This window comes from Dromiciops gliroides, chromosome 3 (genome assembly GCF_019393635.1).
Source record: "Dromiciops gliroides isolate mDroGli1 chromosome 3, mDroGli1.pri, whole genome shotgun sequence".
Lineage (NCBI taxonomy): Eukaryota > Metazoa > Chordata > Mammalia > Microbiotheria > Microbiotheriidae > Dromiciops > Dromiciops gliroides.
In genome coordinates this window covers 661,201,138-661,215,263 of record NC_057863.1, presented here as the reverse complement: position 1 = coordinate 661,215,263, position 14,126 = coordinate 661,201,138, and the positions used below count along the sequence as shown (strand labels likewise).

The 14,126-nt window shown below is 56.2% G+C and overlaps 2 protein-coding genes across 3 annotated transcripts; one reads left to right on the top strand and one right to left on the bottom strand.

Annotated features, from left to right (window-relative positions):
• The first annotated feature begins 3,524 nt into the window (after nucleotides 1-3,524).
• On the top strand, nucleotides 3,525-8,854 carry KMT5C (lysine methyltransferase 5C). Its single transcript, XM_043998986.1, has 9 exons — nucleotides 3,525-3,608; nucleotides 4,560-4,700; nucleotides 5,284-5,449; nucleotides 5,659-5,768; nucleotides 5,871-6,034; nucleotides 6,187-6,206; nucleotides 6,457-6,593; nucleotides 6,704-6,906; nucleotides 7,089-8,854. Exons 2-9 carry the CDS (start codon nucleotides 4,591-4,593, stop codon nucleotides 7,589-7,591), a joined length of 1,413 nt encoding a protein of 470 aa, XP_043854921.1. The 5' UTR covers nucleotides 3,525-3,608; nucleotides 4,560-4,590; the 3' UTR covers nucleotides 7,592-8,854.
• A 337-nt stretch (nucleotides 8,855-9,191) lies between these two features.
• LOC122750786 (cytochrome c oxidase subunit 6B2) lies at nucleotides 9,192-10,465 on the bottom strand. 2 transcript variants are annotated; one of them, XM_043997606.1, is made up of 4 exons: nucleotides 10,129-10,465; nucleotides 9,651-9,761; nucleotides 9,398-9,498; nucleotides 9,192-9,313 (listed from the first exon to the last, which is right to left on the bottom strand). In XM_043997606.1, exons 2-4 carry the CDS (start codon nucleotides 9,730-9,732, stop codon nucleotides 9,260-9,262), a joined length of 237 nt encoding a protein of 78 aa, XP_043853541.1. In that variant the 5' UTR covers nucleotides 9,733-9,761; nucleotides 10,129-10,465; the 3' UTR covers nucleotides 9,192-9,259. The 2 variants fall into 2 exon arrangements, with proteins under 2 accessions (XP_043853541.1, XP_043853540.1); XM_043997605.1 differs by lacking the exon at nucleotides 10,129-10,465 and having other exon boundaries at nucleotides 9,651-9,792.
• Between the last annotated feature and the right edge of the window lie 3,661 nt (nucleotides 10,466-14,126).

Genomic DNA, 14,126 nt, shown 5'->3' with positions numbered 1-14,126 from the left:
CCCAGGGTCACACAGCTAGTAAGTGTTAAGTATCTGAGGCTGGATTTGAACTCAGGTCCTCCTGACTCCAGGGCCGGTGCTCTATCCACTGCTCCACCTAGCGGTCCCCCTTTTTTTTAACAAGAGAATGCCTATTTAACCTTGTCTTTCACTCAGCTCTGACTACTTAGTGTTTAATGATGTGGAAGGAAGGAAGGAGGAAGGGAGGAAAAAAGGAAGGAGAAGGGAGAGCAACACAGGGAGGAAGAGGGAAGGGAGGTAAATGAAGAAGGAAGGATGGGAGGAAGAAAGGGAGACAAAGTACAGAAGGGAAGGGAGAGGAAGGAAGGAAATTTGGGAAGATCTGTCCTATTGCCCTCCTTGCCTGGCACCTGAAGGCATCGTGCATAGTCTTCTATTGCCTTTAGTATGCTGTTCAGGGGTCAACCACTGTAGATGCTAGGTTAATAGGGACTGAATGCTTAGCCCTGCTATTGTTGTCTGAGAGAGCCCTGAGGCCCAGTTGGTTCTTCTCCCTGCCCTGCTTCCCTCTTGCTAAACCACACAATGAGTTGCTGAATGAATGAATGAATGTGTCTGTGTCCAGTCTCACCCTCACTCACCCGGCTCCAGTAGGACCCAAGTTTTATTCCCCATCTCTTTTCCCCCATTACAAAAGTCCGTAAGTCAATGCTTTAGAACTTCCACAGAGAGGGAGATTGGACCTCCCTCTAGTTCTTAGGCCCAGCTCCCCCAGACTTCCTTGGGCCTTCCAACTCATTCATCTCATCCCCTGAGAATCTCAGTTTCTCAACTTTGTCTCAAAGAGCAAGGATAACTGCTGTCACTGCAGGACCCCCACAATCACACATCCTTACCAAACCTTTGTCAGAGCTGCATGGGATGATCTCTGTAAGACCCGGTATGATGGAATGTTCTAGCTGAGATGGGGCCCAATATCAATTTGTTTTTTGTTGGTTTTTTTTTTGATGAGGCAATTGAGGTTAAGTGACTTGCATAGGGTCACATAGCTAGTAAGTGTTAAGTGTCTGAGGCTGGATTTGAACTCAGGTCCTCCTGACTCCAGGGCCGGTGCTCTATTCACTGCACCATCTAGCTGCCCCCCAATATCAATCTGAAAACCCCAGGTTCTTCTCCGGCTCCCTCCTCCAGGTCCCACCCTAAGAAAGCAGCCCTCCTTAACAACCATCTTCTTGGTGTTCACCAAACCTTTAGTGCTTAACAGCTGGCCCTGTCATTATCAGCCACAAGTCATCAAGGCTTTTCAGAAGACCTCTCCCTCATGACCTTAGCAACTGACCCCTTCCTTTCCTCCTCTTTGTTCTCAATTTCTTTTATTTTTTTGGTTGAGGCAATGGGGGTTAAGTGACTTGCCTAGGGTCACATAGCTAGTAAATGTCAAGTGTCTGAGGCTGGATTTGAACTCAGGAGCTTCTGAATTCAAGACCGGTACTTTATCCACTGTGCCACCTAGCTGCCCCCTTTGTTTGTTTTTTGCTTGTTTTTGCAGGGCAATGAGGGTTAAGTGACTTGCCCAGGGTCACACAGCTACTGTCAAGGGTCTGAGGTCACATTTGAACTCAGGTCCTCCTGAATCCAGGGCTGGTGCTTTATCCACTGTACCACCTAGCTGCCCCCTTCTCAATTTCTTCCACCTTTTCTCTATTTTTGGTTCACTAGTTTCCCAACATTCCCAGGACCTCATTTATCCCCAGGCTCATTTCTGGCTCTCTCTCTTTAGTTCCAATGTTTCCTGTTCTTTCTGGTATCATGGAAACCGTCCCCCTCACATTTTGGCTCGGTTCTGCTGTGAGCACCCTCCAGATCACAAGTGCCAGTCTCATGGTGGTTACTGGTGGAGTTCTCAATGTCTAGACTGGTTTTTAGTAACCCTTGAATCCATGCTATAGGAATACAAGTTGGAGGAATGAGAGATGTTTAGGCTGAAGAAGAGAAGCAGCTCTCTTCAAAGGCTGCCACGTGGGAAAGGGATATTTGGGCTCAGCGGTCAGAACGTGGAACAAATGGATGGAACAAGCAGAGAGAACAGTTGAGGCTTGAGATCACAAAAACTCTCTACAGATGAGCTCTCTAGAAGTGGAACAGGATGCATTGAGATGTTGTCCATTTCTCCCTCCCTGGAAGTCTCTTAAGCCTTGGCTAGATGATGATCCCTCGTCAGCATATTCTAGTACTTTTCCCACCTGAGATCCCTTTTCGCCTGAGGAATTTTTCCCGGGCATATGGGTATATATAATAGGTATGCATGACTTTTCACTGTTGCCAGACTTTTCACGACCCCACATTGGGTTACGAGAGGTCAGATGGGGGTCGAGATCCCCCAGTTTAAGAAGCTTTGTTGTGGTGGGTGTGCTGAGAAAGCGATGGCTGGTACTGGCCAGCCTCACAGTCGTATCCTTGCCGGCGATTCTGCTACGAATCCCGGGCCTTCGATGGCCACTCATCTGCTTCTCCACAAGTTCTCGGTCCCGGAGCTGCCTCTGACCGCGGCCAAACCCACTGCGAGCATCCTGAGGCCCTCACGGCCAGCTTTGCTGTGACCGCCCTCCAATCCCCCAGTGGCTCCGTGTGATCCCCGTGGACTCCAAGGAGGTCAGCTTCGCTTGGCTCTCACTCAGAGCCCTCAGTGGTCAGTCTGGTTGGGGTCATCCGGAGCCCTCGGTGCCTGAGGCCCCAGTATCGGAGGCGAGGGAAGGGTTACCTCCTGCTGGTCCCACTCCAGGAGCTAGGGGCGGCTACCCATAAAGTGGTGGTTGCCATGGAAATCCTCAAGCCTCGGGAGGGGGTTGGCGAGGGGGAGCTGCGCGCGCACTTTGGAGGGCTGGGAAGCGCAGACGGGCGGCCGCACTGGCCAATGGTGGAATGCACCGCCCAGAGCCCCGGGAGCGCCGGTCTCCCATTCCCGAGAGTCCCTCAGGTTGGACGTGAATGACAGATACCGACGTCCAATGGGGAGACGCAAGTGGTTTGGGGAATGGGCGCTCCGGCTCCCAATCCCCAACGCTCTCTATTCTCCCTGGAGCTGAAGGACAGGGTTCGTGGACCAATGGCACGAGGCTACGTTCATTGGCAAGCCAATCGCTTTGGGACTCTGAGGCCCGGGAGGTTCCACCTTCTCTCACCCAAACCCTCTGGTATCCCGAGGGATGCGCCGACGGACAGGGATAGAGACCAATAGTATGAAGGTTATTTAGCAGAGAGCCAATCGCTTGTGAGGCTAGAAGTACCCGCCTCCCAACCCTCGGGCCGCCACAGCACAGAGGGGAAGCACAGGGAATTTCGGCCAATGGAAGCATCCGGGCCCGGGAGGTGGGGCCTAGTCTCCCTGGCAACGTGGGCGGCCGTTGAGGGAGTCGGAGGGCGGACGCATGACGGCGGCGCACAGACACCATGGTGACGGTAGAGTGACAGCCACACGGACCAATGGGAGGCGGCGCTGCGGCGGCCAGGCAGGGTGGAGAGGGCCGGCGCGGGGCGGGCCGGGGCGGGAGTCGCGGGGCCGGGGCGGCGGGAGCAGGAGCTGGAGGCGGCGGCGGCGGCGGCGGCGGCGGCGGCGGGAGCCGGAAGAGGAGGAGGGGGAGGGGGAGGTGAGAGACCGGGGAGGGCGGGGCCTGACCTCCGACCCTCGTTCCCTAGTCGGCTGGGGCCCCTCCCCCATCCCCCCACCCCGTTCGAGAGCCCCCGCCCGCCCGCGTTGTCTCCCTACCCCCGTGGTCTGCGCCCCCCCCCCGCCCACGTTCTCTGTGCACCCCCCCGCCCGTGTTCTGTGCCCCTCCCGTATTCTAACCCCCCCCCCCGCGCTCTGTCTCCCCCCAGCCCCATTCTGTACCCCCTCCTCAGGGTTCTGTGGCCCGCGTGTACAGACGCGCACACGCGCACACGCGCACACGCGCACACGCGCACACGCGCACACGTGTGTTCTGTGCTCCCCGGGCCGGGCCGGAGTTCTGGGGGCCCCGGGCCCATCCCCTTCCCGGCCTCCTGCTGGCCCTGAGACCTCGGCTTTGTTCCCGTCCGCCCGGTCCCTTCCTTCATCCCCAGATTGGGGGGTCTCCCTCCCCAGCCCTGGCCTCTCTCTGCCCTTCCCAGCATTCCTGCTCCTCATCTCTCCCTGGTGGCGGGTCTCTGCCCCTCGTGGGGTCTCTGCCCCTCGTGGGGTCTCTGCCCCTCGTGGGGTCTCTGCCCCTGGGGGAGGGGTCTCTGCCCCTGGGGGGGGTGTCTCTGCTCGTGGGGTCTCTGCCCTTGGGGGAGGGGTCTCTGCCCCTGGGGGGGGTGTCTCTGCTCGTGGGGTCTCTGCCCTTGGGGGAGGGGTCTCTGTCCCTGCTGGGGTCGCTGCCCTTTGGGGGTCTCCGCTAATGAGCTTAGACCCTCTTCCCCCTGCACTCCCCCTTCCCCCTCTCCCCCCTTCCCCTTTGTCCTCTCCGAAGCCCCGCCCCCTCCGAGGGGGGGGAGCAGGTGCCTGGCTCCTCTGCGGGGAGGGGCCCCCTGGCCGCCCCCTGCCTGAGCTCCCTCCCGGGCGTGGCTCTGTCCTCCCCCAGGGCTGGCGAGCAGCATGGTCCAGGCTGCACCATGGGTCCGGAGCGGGTGACAGCCAGGGAGCTGTGCGAGAACGATGACCTGGCCACCAGCCTGGTCCTGGACCCCTACCTGGGCTTCCGGACGCACAAAATGAACGTCAGGTGAGGGGGCAGGCTGGGAGTGGGGGTACCACTGGGGGGCAGAAGTGGGGTGCTGGGGCCCCTGCCCTTGGGCCTGGGCCTGGGCCATCTCCCCGGGCACTGTACTGACGGGATGGCGTCTGATCCTAGAGCCAGGTGCACCATTGTACAGGTGCGGAGAGCGTGTGTCCCCAGGAAGGCCCGAGTTAAAATTCTGCCCAAGACGCTTCTGAGCCACTCTCAGCCTCAGTTTCCTCCTGTGTAAAGTGGGGGTAACTTCCCGAGGCGGTTGTGAGGATGAGAAGCCACAGACAGCTTGTGTAGAAGCACTCTGCTAACCCAGGGCACCCTGGTAATGCCAGCTGCTGTTATTACTGATCACAGCGTGTGCCCCAGACCAAGCGAAAGCCGTGGCCTCCCCTCTGGGAGCTGACGCCCCAGCGGCTCTGTGGGGTGAAAATGCTTGGCCCCGGGTGTCGCCGAGCTCAGGGCCTCCATCCTCCCCAGAGAGATAGATGGGAGGCTCGGGCCGCCTCAGAGCCTCGTCGGGGGCCTGTCCGTGCCTCGTGCCCTCTGAGATTGCTTTACCTCCTGTGCCTCACAGCCCAGTGCCTCCTCTGCGTCGGCAGCACCACCTGCGCTCAGCGCTCGAAGCCTTCCGGAAACAGCGGGACTTGGAAGCAGCCTACCGAGCCCTGACCCTGGGTGGCTGGATGGCCCACTACTTCCAGAGCCGTGGCCCGCAGCAGGAGGCTGCCCTCAAGACCCATGTGAGGGGCAGCCCCTCCCCAGCTCCCCAGAGAAGCGTGGCGTGGTGGGAAGGCGCCCCTCGGAGAAGTGTGGGTCTCCTTTAGTAAAGCGTGGGTTGGGCCCTCCCGGCAGCTCCGGCCCAAGGACTCATCTGTGTCCACAATCCCCCACCTAGGGATTTTCCGGTGCGTTCTGACGGCCCCCTCCCTCCCTCCCTCCCCATCCTCAGATCTACAGATACCTTCGAGCCTTCTTGCCTGAAAGTGGGTTTGCCATCCTCCCCTGCACCCGATACTCGCTGGAGACCAACGGGGCCAAGGTGGTGTCCACTCGCTCCTGGTAAGGAGGGGTGAGGGGCAGGCCGGCTGGGTCTGGGGGGGGACACACCTGTCCCCGGCCCCTGAGACGGAGGAGCTCAAGGCTGCCGTGCCCTGGGCCCAGGAAGAAGAACGAGAAGCTGGAACTGCTGGTGGGATGCGTCGCGGAGCTCCGGGAGGCCGACGAGGGCTTGCTGCGGGCAGGAGAGAATGACTTCAGCATCATGTATTCCACCCGGAAACGGAGTGCCCAGCTGTGGCTGGGCCCTGCGGCCTTCATCAACCATGGTGAGGATGGACAGTGGGGCCTGCAGACAAGGATGTGTGTATGGGGACTGGGCCGGGGACATGGGCGCCACAATCAGGAGAGCGACGTCGGGGAAGCCGGGCAGAGCCTCACTTGCCTATTTTTTCTTTTCCTTTTTTCCTGACTGGCCCAGACTGCAGACCCAATTGCAAGGTAGGCTGGAGGAGAGATTTGGGGGGCATGAGAGGGGTGGTTCATGGCTCTCACCTCCCCAGGGAGCAGGACGGATCTCCCGATTGTGCAGCTTCTGAACCAGAAGGACTGAGGCCTAGCTGGGGTCAGGGCAGGAGAACTGAGAATGAGGCCTCGGCCACCCGGGAGGGCCGCCTCTGGATCTGTCCCCTCCACCCCCCTGCCTGGGGTGCTCCCCAGGGGGTGAGAGCTGAGGAGGAGGGGCCCCCAGTTTGTGCCCGCAGACGGGAACGCAGCCTGCGTGAAGGTGCTTCGGGACATTGAGCCTGGGGATGAGGTGACCTGCTTCTACGGGGACGGCTTCTTCGGCGAGCGCAACGAGCTGTGTGAGTGCTGTACATGTGAGAGGTGAGCCTCCGGGGCCCCTCCTGGGGGGAGGGGAAAGGCCTTGTCACCTTGAGCCTCAGGCCCCCTCCTGTCCAGGCCCCCCCCATTCAGCATCCTGCCCTCACCCTCAGGAAGGGAGAAGGCGCCTTTCGCCTGCGGCCTCGGGACGCAGCCACTGCCACTCCCAGGACTTGTGAGAAGTATGACCTTCGTGAGACTGAGAGACGGCTGCAGCGCTACTGGGAGGCCCGAGGGGCTCGGCAGGGCCAGGGACCCCTGGGGGCACAGCGCTGCTCTCACCTGCACACCTTGCACCGCCTGGACCTCCTGTGCGGTGAGTCTCCACCCCCATCCTCCCTGCCCCCAGCTAGCCCTGAACATCTCTGGTCCCCACCTCGGGTCCCCCACCACTCTCCCCTCCTCTCCCCTCCTTCTTTGGGCGGGCTGGCCCTCCCTGCCCTCCTGGGCCCTTTGGTCCCCTCCCTGCCACCAGCCATCTGTGTTTCCTTCCAACAGCACTCTGCCAGCCCCTGCGCCTGCAGCCCTTTGGGACCCATTTGGACCCCTCTGCCTTGTGGGTGCAGTGGCTGCCACGGTCCCATCCTCCCCGCCGCCGCCGACGTCGCCGCCGTCCCTCCCGCCGTCGGTCGTCCCGACCGGTCCCACACCCGAGGGTCCCACGTGTCTCCCTGCACCAGTGGGGGGGCTGTGGTCCACAATGCCGCCTTCACGGGGAGGTCACCGTGGCCCTGAGCCCAGCCCTGGCCCCAGCCTCAGCCCCAGCTCGGCCTGCCCCCCTGCAAGACTGGCACTGGGCCCGGCGATACGGGTTGCCCTGTGTGGTTCGGGTGGACCTGAGTGGTGCTACCCCAGTCCCTGCTGCCCCTGCCAGCCTCAGACCTGCAGGCCTCGAGCCTCCCAAGCGGACCCTGGCCTTTGGCCCCTTCTCTCCACCTAAGCGTCTGCGCCTTGTCGTCAGCCATGGCTCTATTGCCCTAGATATCAATGGGGGGCACTGAGGGCTAGTTAGGGGCGTCTCTGCCGCCCCATCCCTCCGCCTCCAGCGGGCTCAAGTCCTTGGGAGGCAGGAGTTGTGGGCATCTGGGCTTCTTTCCCATTGCCCCTCCAGCAGCACCCTAGCAGGGGGCCCCCCCGCTGACCTCCAGAGCTCAGCCTTCCATGGCAGGGGGGCTCGGGTTTTGCCCTAGGGGGTCTTCTCCCTCCTTCACTCCTGGAGAGGGCATGGATTTGGCTTTTCAGGCCCCTCCTCTTCTGGGTTGGAGGGTCCCCATGGGGCGATGTCCTGGCGATTCTGTTAGGCCCAGACAGCCCGGAGCCAGACCCTCTATCTCTCCCTCAGGCCGGAGGGTGAGGGACCCTTGGCAGGGGGCTAGACTTCCAGGGTTCCTTTTCCTTTCTCTCCTGGCCAGTTCCTCGAGGCCGTGAGCAGCTGCCTGGGGTCCCAGGGAATTGGGGCGGGAGATTTCAAGGTGCTGCCTCTCCCTGGCCAGGAATGGCCCCTCAGACCCTGTATTGGATCCCCCGCCCCCCATACCTTTCACAAGGAGCCAACTCCTTCAATTGAACAGGATTAACCCTAGCAAGAAGGCCCTTTCCCCAGGGTCAAGGGCCTGGCTTTCTGGGGGCCACCTCTCCTTGACCTCAGCAGGCCCCAGGACCAGCCCTGGAAGCCCTGAGGTGGGGGAGGGAAGGGTGCAGATGGCCAGGGCCCACCCTTTTGACCCAGCAGGGATAACCTTAGCAAGGGGGTCAATCCCCTGACCCTAGCAGCCCCAGCCATGGGGCAGGGGGCAGAAGGGAGCTGTCTGCCTCAGTGGCAGGAAGCTAGAGCCTAGGAAATGTGGGGGCGCCCCCACTCCCAAACCCAGCAGGGAGGGCCAGGCAAGGATCCCCTCCCCCCAGCCTCAGGATGCTTCTTGACTTTACCTCCCACCTCAGTGGCACACCGCCCCCCCCCTTCTCCAGGGAGGAAAGCCATAAAGAAAGGGGGGGCATGGAGGGGGGAAGGGGTCTTCTGCAGATGGCACTGTCTTTTCCTCCTTCCACATACGTCCCCCTCTGGCTCTCAGGGAGGCCACCCCACCTCATCTTTCTCATGGTGCTATATAGTTCTGGTGCCTCCTGGGGAGTGAGGGCAAGGGGGGCCAGCACAGCCTGGGGCCCTTGGCCTCACCACCCCCACCCCAGCGATTGGAGACACTGGGTGACGGGCAGTTTGCAACTTTCCTTTTTTTTTTTTTTATAAAAGTCCTTGTTGTTAAGTCTGTTGTGTCTGAGGATTTTTTGGGGGGATGAGGACAAGGGGCTTGGGGGGTACTAGGCTTTCTCTTCTCACTTCCCCATTGAACTGACACAAGGAAGGCCCTTCTAGGGCCAGGAGGGGACACACAGCTCTCCAGGCTTGGGGAGGTGGGTTCTAGCCTTCCCTCTGAGGGTGGGAGCGGGGGAGGTGTGACCCTAATGACCTCTCCCCTGCCAGGGGTGAGAAGTGGTCTGACCTCCCTGCTCCTGCCTGTCGCTGCTCTCCTGGGGTCTCAGGGGAGGCTGCCCTTTGTCTTCTCCCCTGTCCAGGCTGGAAAAGAACAGCTTGCTCCCTGTGGTTGTAAACGTCCATTTATTGGGGGGGGGGGGGATGGCCGCCAGAGCCAGAGCAGGGAGAGGCTCCTTCAGATCTTGCCAGGGAAGGTCCCCTCCTGGATCTGCTCGTTCCAACGCTGCACCTGCGGGGAGGGAGGCAGCCATCCAGAGCCGGACCCCCCATCCCAGCCCCCACGTGCCCCCCTCCTGCTCTCCCCCCTGCTCACCCAGCTAAGAGGGCACAGGGAGTGATAGACCTTGCGGTAATAGTCGCAGGGGGACGCGTCCTTCCCCCTCCTCTTCATGTTCTTGGTGCAGCGGTGAAAGTCTGCGAGGAGGGGCCGGGAGGTCAAGCCGGCACTCCCCTGCAGCTCACCCCTGTGGGGGGGGGCAGCCCGGCACTTCCCTCCCCCACCCCCACCCGGCTCTGGGGTGAACTCGGCAGCCCTCTGCCTCCGCCCCTCACTGTCCCCCACTAACCCAGGAAGTTCTGATAACAGTTGCGAGTCTGGTTCTGGTTGGGAAAGCGGGGATCGAAGGGCGGGGTTGATGGCCTGTCCATTATCTTGGTCCTTAGCTGGGGGCTGGGGCCTAAGGAAGAGGCCGGAGAGAGGCAGCTCCGCCCCAACTGATAGCCCCGCCCCAATCGATGGCCCGCCTCAATCGATATTCTCTCCCACGACTGGCAGCTCCGCCCCTACTGGGCAGCCCCGCCTCAATCGATAGTCTCTCCCACGACTGGCAGCCCCGCCCCTACTGGGTAGCCCGTTTCCCCTGGCAGCCCCGCCCCAATCGATAGGCCCGCCCTCCCTCGCCTGGCAACTCTGCCCCAACTGATAGCCCCGCCCCTACTGGGCAGCCCGTTCCCTGGCAGCCCCGCCCTCCCTCGCCTGGCAGCTCTGCCCCAACTGATAGTCCCGCCCCTTGGCAGCTCTACCCTCACCAGGTAGCCCCGCACCTGCACTGTCCCACCAACCGTCTTTGTGCCCCGCGAGGGAATGTGGCCCTTTGACTCCCGGCGGTCCTGGGAGCCCGTAGCGTACCCTGATTGGCTCTGCCGGCGGCAGCCCGGCCAATGGGATCCCACCACGCGCAGAAGGGTCCCTTCTAGAGCGCTAGTCTCCCCTGGCTCTTCTGTTGATGCCATTTCACGGGCACGAACGCTGAGGTTGGGAAAAGGGAGCCCCTGGGAAGTCGCACCGTATGGAGGAGCAAGAGGACCCTAGCGACCGTCCAGCCAGCCCCTTCGTTCCTGACAAGAGGCACTCTGTCCTCCTCACAGCCTCCTCCCCACCCCAAGCAGCTCGCTGTGCTTGGGAACTAGTGACGAAGAGACATCAAACAGAAATCTGACTTTTTTCAATTCTGCCCAACCCCTCCCCTCCCCCACCCCACTCCTACCCTCTCCCCCATTTACTTCTTTGGGTTTTTTTGTTTATTTGTTTGTTGTTTTTGGCGGGGCAATGAGGGTTAAGTGACTTGCCCTGGGTCACGCAGCTAAAAGTGTCAAGTGTCTGAGGTCGAATTTGAACTCTGGTCCTTCTGAATCCAGGGCCGGTGCTTTATCCACTGCAACACCTAGCTGTCCCACCCCCATTTACTTCTGATCCTGCCCTCTGGAATGGCTCAAAGCGAGGCTGATCCGTCCTTCCCCCAAGGGCTCTCCAGATACTCAGAGGTCACTCTGGAGTCCTCGCTGGGGCATCAGATGAGCCTCCTAGGCTGTCCACATCCTGATGCCCTCTGAAAGGCCTCCAGCTTTCTTGCTTTGCATCTTCTCCAGCCCATTGCCCCCTCGGTCATTCTCTTATCTTCAGTCCTCAAAAACCCCTCCGGTGGGCCAAGTGCTTATCATCTTCAAGTAGCTAATAACCTAATGGGGGTGGGGAAGAGGGGGTTTTGAGAACCAGGAGACATGGGTATATTTTGGGGTAGTAAGAGAAGGAGACAGCTGAAGATGAGAGAGAACCAGCTGGAGGAAAGGATTCCAATTGTGCCTGCAGAGGGGCGGGGATTGCCCTCTGGGCACCAGGAGCAGGGGACAACCAAAAAGCAGGATGGAATTAGGGTCAAATTGATTGTGAGTCATCCCAAAAGAATGACAAGACTCAGTGACTCAGTTTACCAAATTTAATTGCAATAATGTGAGTGACCACAGGGAGAGAACCAGAATAGTGGAAAAGTAACTCTCAAATAAGGAAAGGAAAGACAGTCATATTTATAGTATGGATAAATTGATTATCAGTCTCATTATAATAATCTCCACCTTTGGGAGGTACAGAGGAGGGCTTATCCTAATTTGGAGTTGTTCCTGGGGTCCTAAGTCAACCCCCTAGGAGGGTACCTTTTTTCAGTGGAGGTGTGTTTTGGGGGTTTACACGTCATAAGGTGAATCTGGGGACAAATTTTGCCTTTTCTGCGCATGTCTCTGATTCCCATGGCTAGTTTCAAAATATCTTCATTTTTTATTTATTTCTAGTCTAAATTTCTGTCAATTTCTTTATTGTTATAGTCTTAGGCCTTCACGGCCTAGCTCCCTCTGTTCCATTATGGGCACTGATTTCTGTGAGTAAGAGAACCTAGCATCCTAACTTGTAAGTTATCCATTAACTGGGGTCTAACTCCCGTTTGGAGCTAATATCTGAATTAGAGCTTGGATCTTAGGTTTTTCTATTAACCCCTTTTTGCCTCCTACATCAATTAGACTTGGCCCAATGCTATCGAGATCTTTCTGGATGCTGACAATCATCCAGTCTGTTAGCTTATCCCTCTCCTTTCTGTTATTTTCAGATTTGAGGAGATGGCCATTTTTACTTTTAGCCAAGCCTTTCATTAAAAAAAAAAAAGCACACAAAACAAAACTTTAAGGACAGAGGAAGAATTTAGGACCAAAGAAGATAGAGAGAACAATACAAAATGTAAAAGATAGAGTTTTAATTCTATACAATTAAAAAGCTTTTGCACAAATAAAACGACTGTAACCAAGATTTTAAGGAAAGCAGAAAACTGGGAAAGAATTTTTGAAATAAGGCCTCGTTTCTCAAATATGTACAGAAATGAGTCAAATTTATAAAAATACAAGTCATTCCCTAATTGATACATGGTCAAAGGATATGAACAAGTAGTTTTCAGACAAATCGAAGCTATCTATAGTGATATGGAAAAATGCTCTAAATCACTATTGATCAGAGAAATGCAAATTAAAACAACTCTGAGGTATCACTTCACACCTATCAGAGTGGCAAATATAACTGGAGGGGATATGGGAAAACTGGAATGCTGACAGTTGGTGGAGTTGTGAAAAGATCCAGGCATTCTGGAGAGCAATTTGGAATTATGCCCAAAGGATTATAGAACTGGGCATACCCTTTGATCCAGCAATATCACTGCTAGGTTTATGTCCCAAAGACATCCCCCAAAAGAGAAAAAGACCTGTTTGTACAAAAATATTTCTAGCAGCTCCTTTTGTGGTGGCTAAGAATTGGAAATCAGGGGGCGGCTAGATAGCACAGTGGATAAAGCACTGGCCCTGGATTCAGGAGTACCTGAGTTCAAATCCGGCCTCAGACACTTGACACTTAACTAGCTGTGTGACCCTGGGCAAGTCACTTAACCCCCATTGTCCCGCAAAACAAAACAAAACAAAAACAAACAAAAAGAATTGGAAATCAAAGGAATGCCCATCAATTGGGGAATGCCTAAACAAGCTGTGGTATATGATGGTGATGGAATATTATTGTGCTATAAGAAATGACAAGGAGAATGACTTCAGAAAGGCCTGAAAAGACTTATATGAACTGATGTATAGTGAAGTGAGCAGAACCAAGAAAACATTGTGCACAGAGACAGCAGTATTGTTTGACGAAGAACTCTGAACGACTTAACTATTCTCATCAGTACAATGATCCAAGACAATCCCATCCCAATTGATGAAGTATACTATCCACCTTCAAACAAAGAACTGATATTGATTGTTTTGTTTGGGTTTTTTTGCAGGGCAATGAAGGTTAAGTGACTTGCCCAGGGTCACACAGCTAGTAAGTGTCAAGTGTCTGAGGCTGGATTTGAACTCAGGTCCTCCTGAATCCAGGGCCGATGCTTTATCCACTGTGCCACCTAGCTGCCCCCGAACTGATATTGATTGAGCACAGACTGAAGCATGCTATTTTTCACTTTCTTTCATTTTTTCCCTTTTATTCAAGTTTTCTTGTACAAAATGACTAACATGGAAATGTTTTACATAATTGTATATGTGTAACCTGTATCTGATTGTTTACTGCCTCAGAAATGGGGGAGGGGAGGGAAGAAAGAAGGGATAGAATTTGAAACTCAAAACTTTAAATTAAAATGTTTATTAGTATTTTTTTAAACAGCTTAAAACCCCCAAAAGATTAAGCAGCCCAGAGCCGATCATGGTGATCAGGGAGACTTCCACTGTAGACCCCTCACCAAAGTAATATTGAACTATTAATGTTACATCTTTGATGCATCCAACTAGCTCACTTCTATCTCGTGGCATTATTGTCTGATCCATATCCCTCCAACATCTCCACAAGAATAATATTATCTCTAATTGGAAACCTTGCTAATGTCCAGGTACCCTTTATGTATATATTTCCCCTCATCTGCTAGTTTGATAACCCTGTCCAGAAAAGATATGAGATCAGTCTGGTATGGACTGTGTTTCTAAAGTCAGTCTGACTCCTTGAAATGACGGTTTCCCTTCCTAGATGTTCACCAACCAATCCCTTTAATGTTTTGGTCTAGAATGTTCCCAAGATTCAAAGGTTCACTGGCCTAGAGTTTGCAGGTTCTGTTCTCTCCCCCCCTTTTTTTTAAAAATTGGGACATCTTCCCTTTTCTGATCTTGGGGTCCCCTCCCCCTCCTGTTTTCCATAGTCTTTCATATATTGCTGATAGTGACTCAGTAAACACATCTGCCAATGATTTCAGTAT

Coding starts and splice junctions, on each gene's coding strand:
- LOC122750786 (XM_043997606.1), bottom strand. CDS start 9,732: ATGGACAGGCCATCAACCCCGCCCTTCGATCCCCGCTTTCCCAACCAG. Junction 9,499..9,650: donor CTGTTATCAGAACTTCCTGG/GTTAGTGGGGGA, acceptor CCCTCCTCGCAG/ACTTTCACCGCTGCACCAAG. Junction 9,314..9,397: donor CCCTGTGCCCTCTTAGCTGG/GTGAGCAGGGGG, acceptor CCCTCCCCGCAG/GTGCAGCGTTGGAACGAGCA.
- KMT5C (XM_043998986.1), top strand. CDS start 4,591: ATGGGTCCGGAGCGGGTGACAGCCAGGGAGCTGTGCGAGAACGATGAC. Junction 5,769..5,870: donor GTGGTGTCCACTCGCTCCTG/GTAAGGAGGGGT, acceptor CCCTGGGCCCAG/GAAGAAGAACGAGAAGCTGG. Junction 6,207..6,456: donor ACTGCAGACCCAATTGCAAG/GTAGGCTGGAGG, acceptor AGGGGCCCCCAG/TTTGTGCCCGCAGACGGGAA.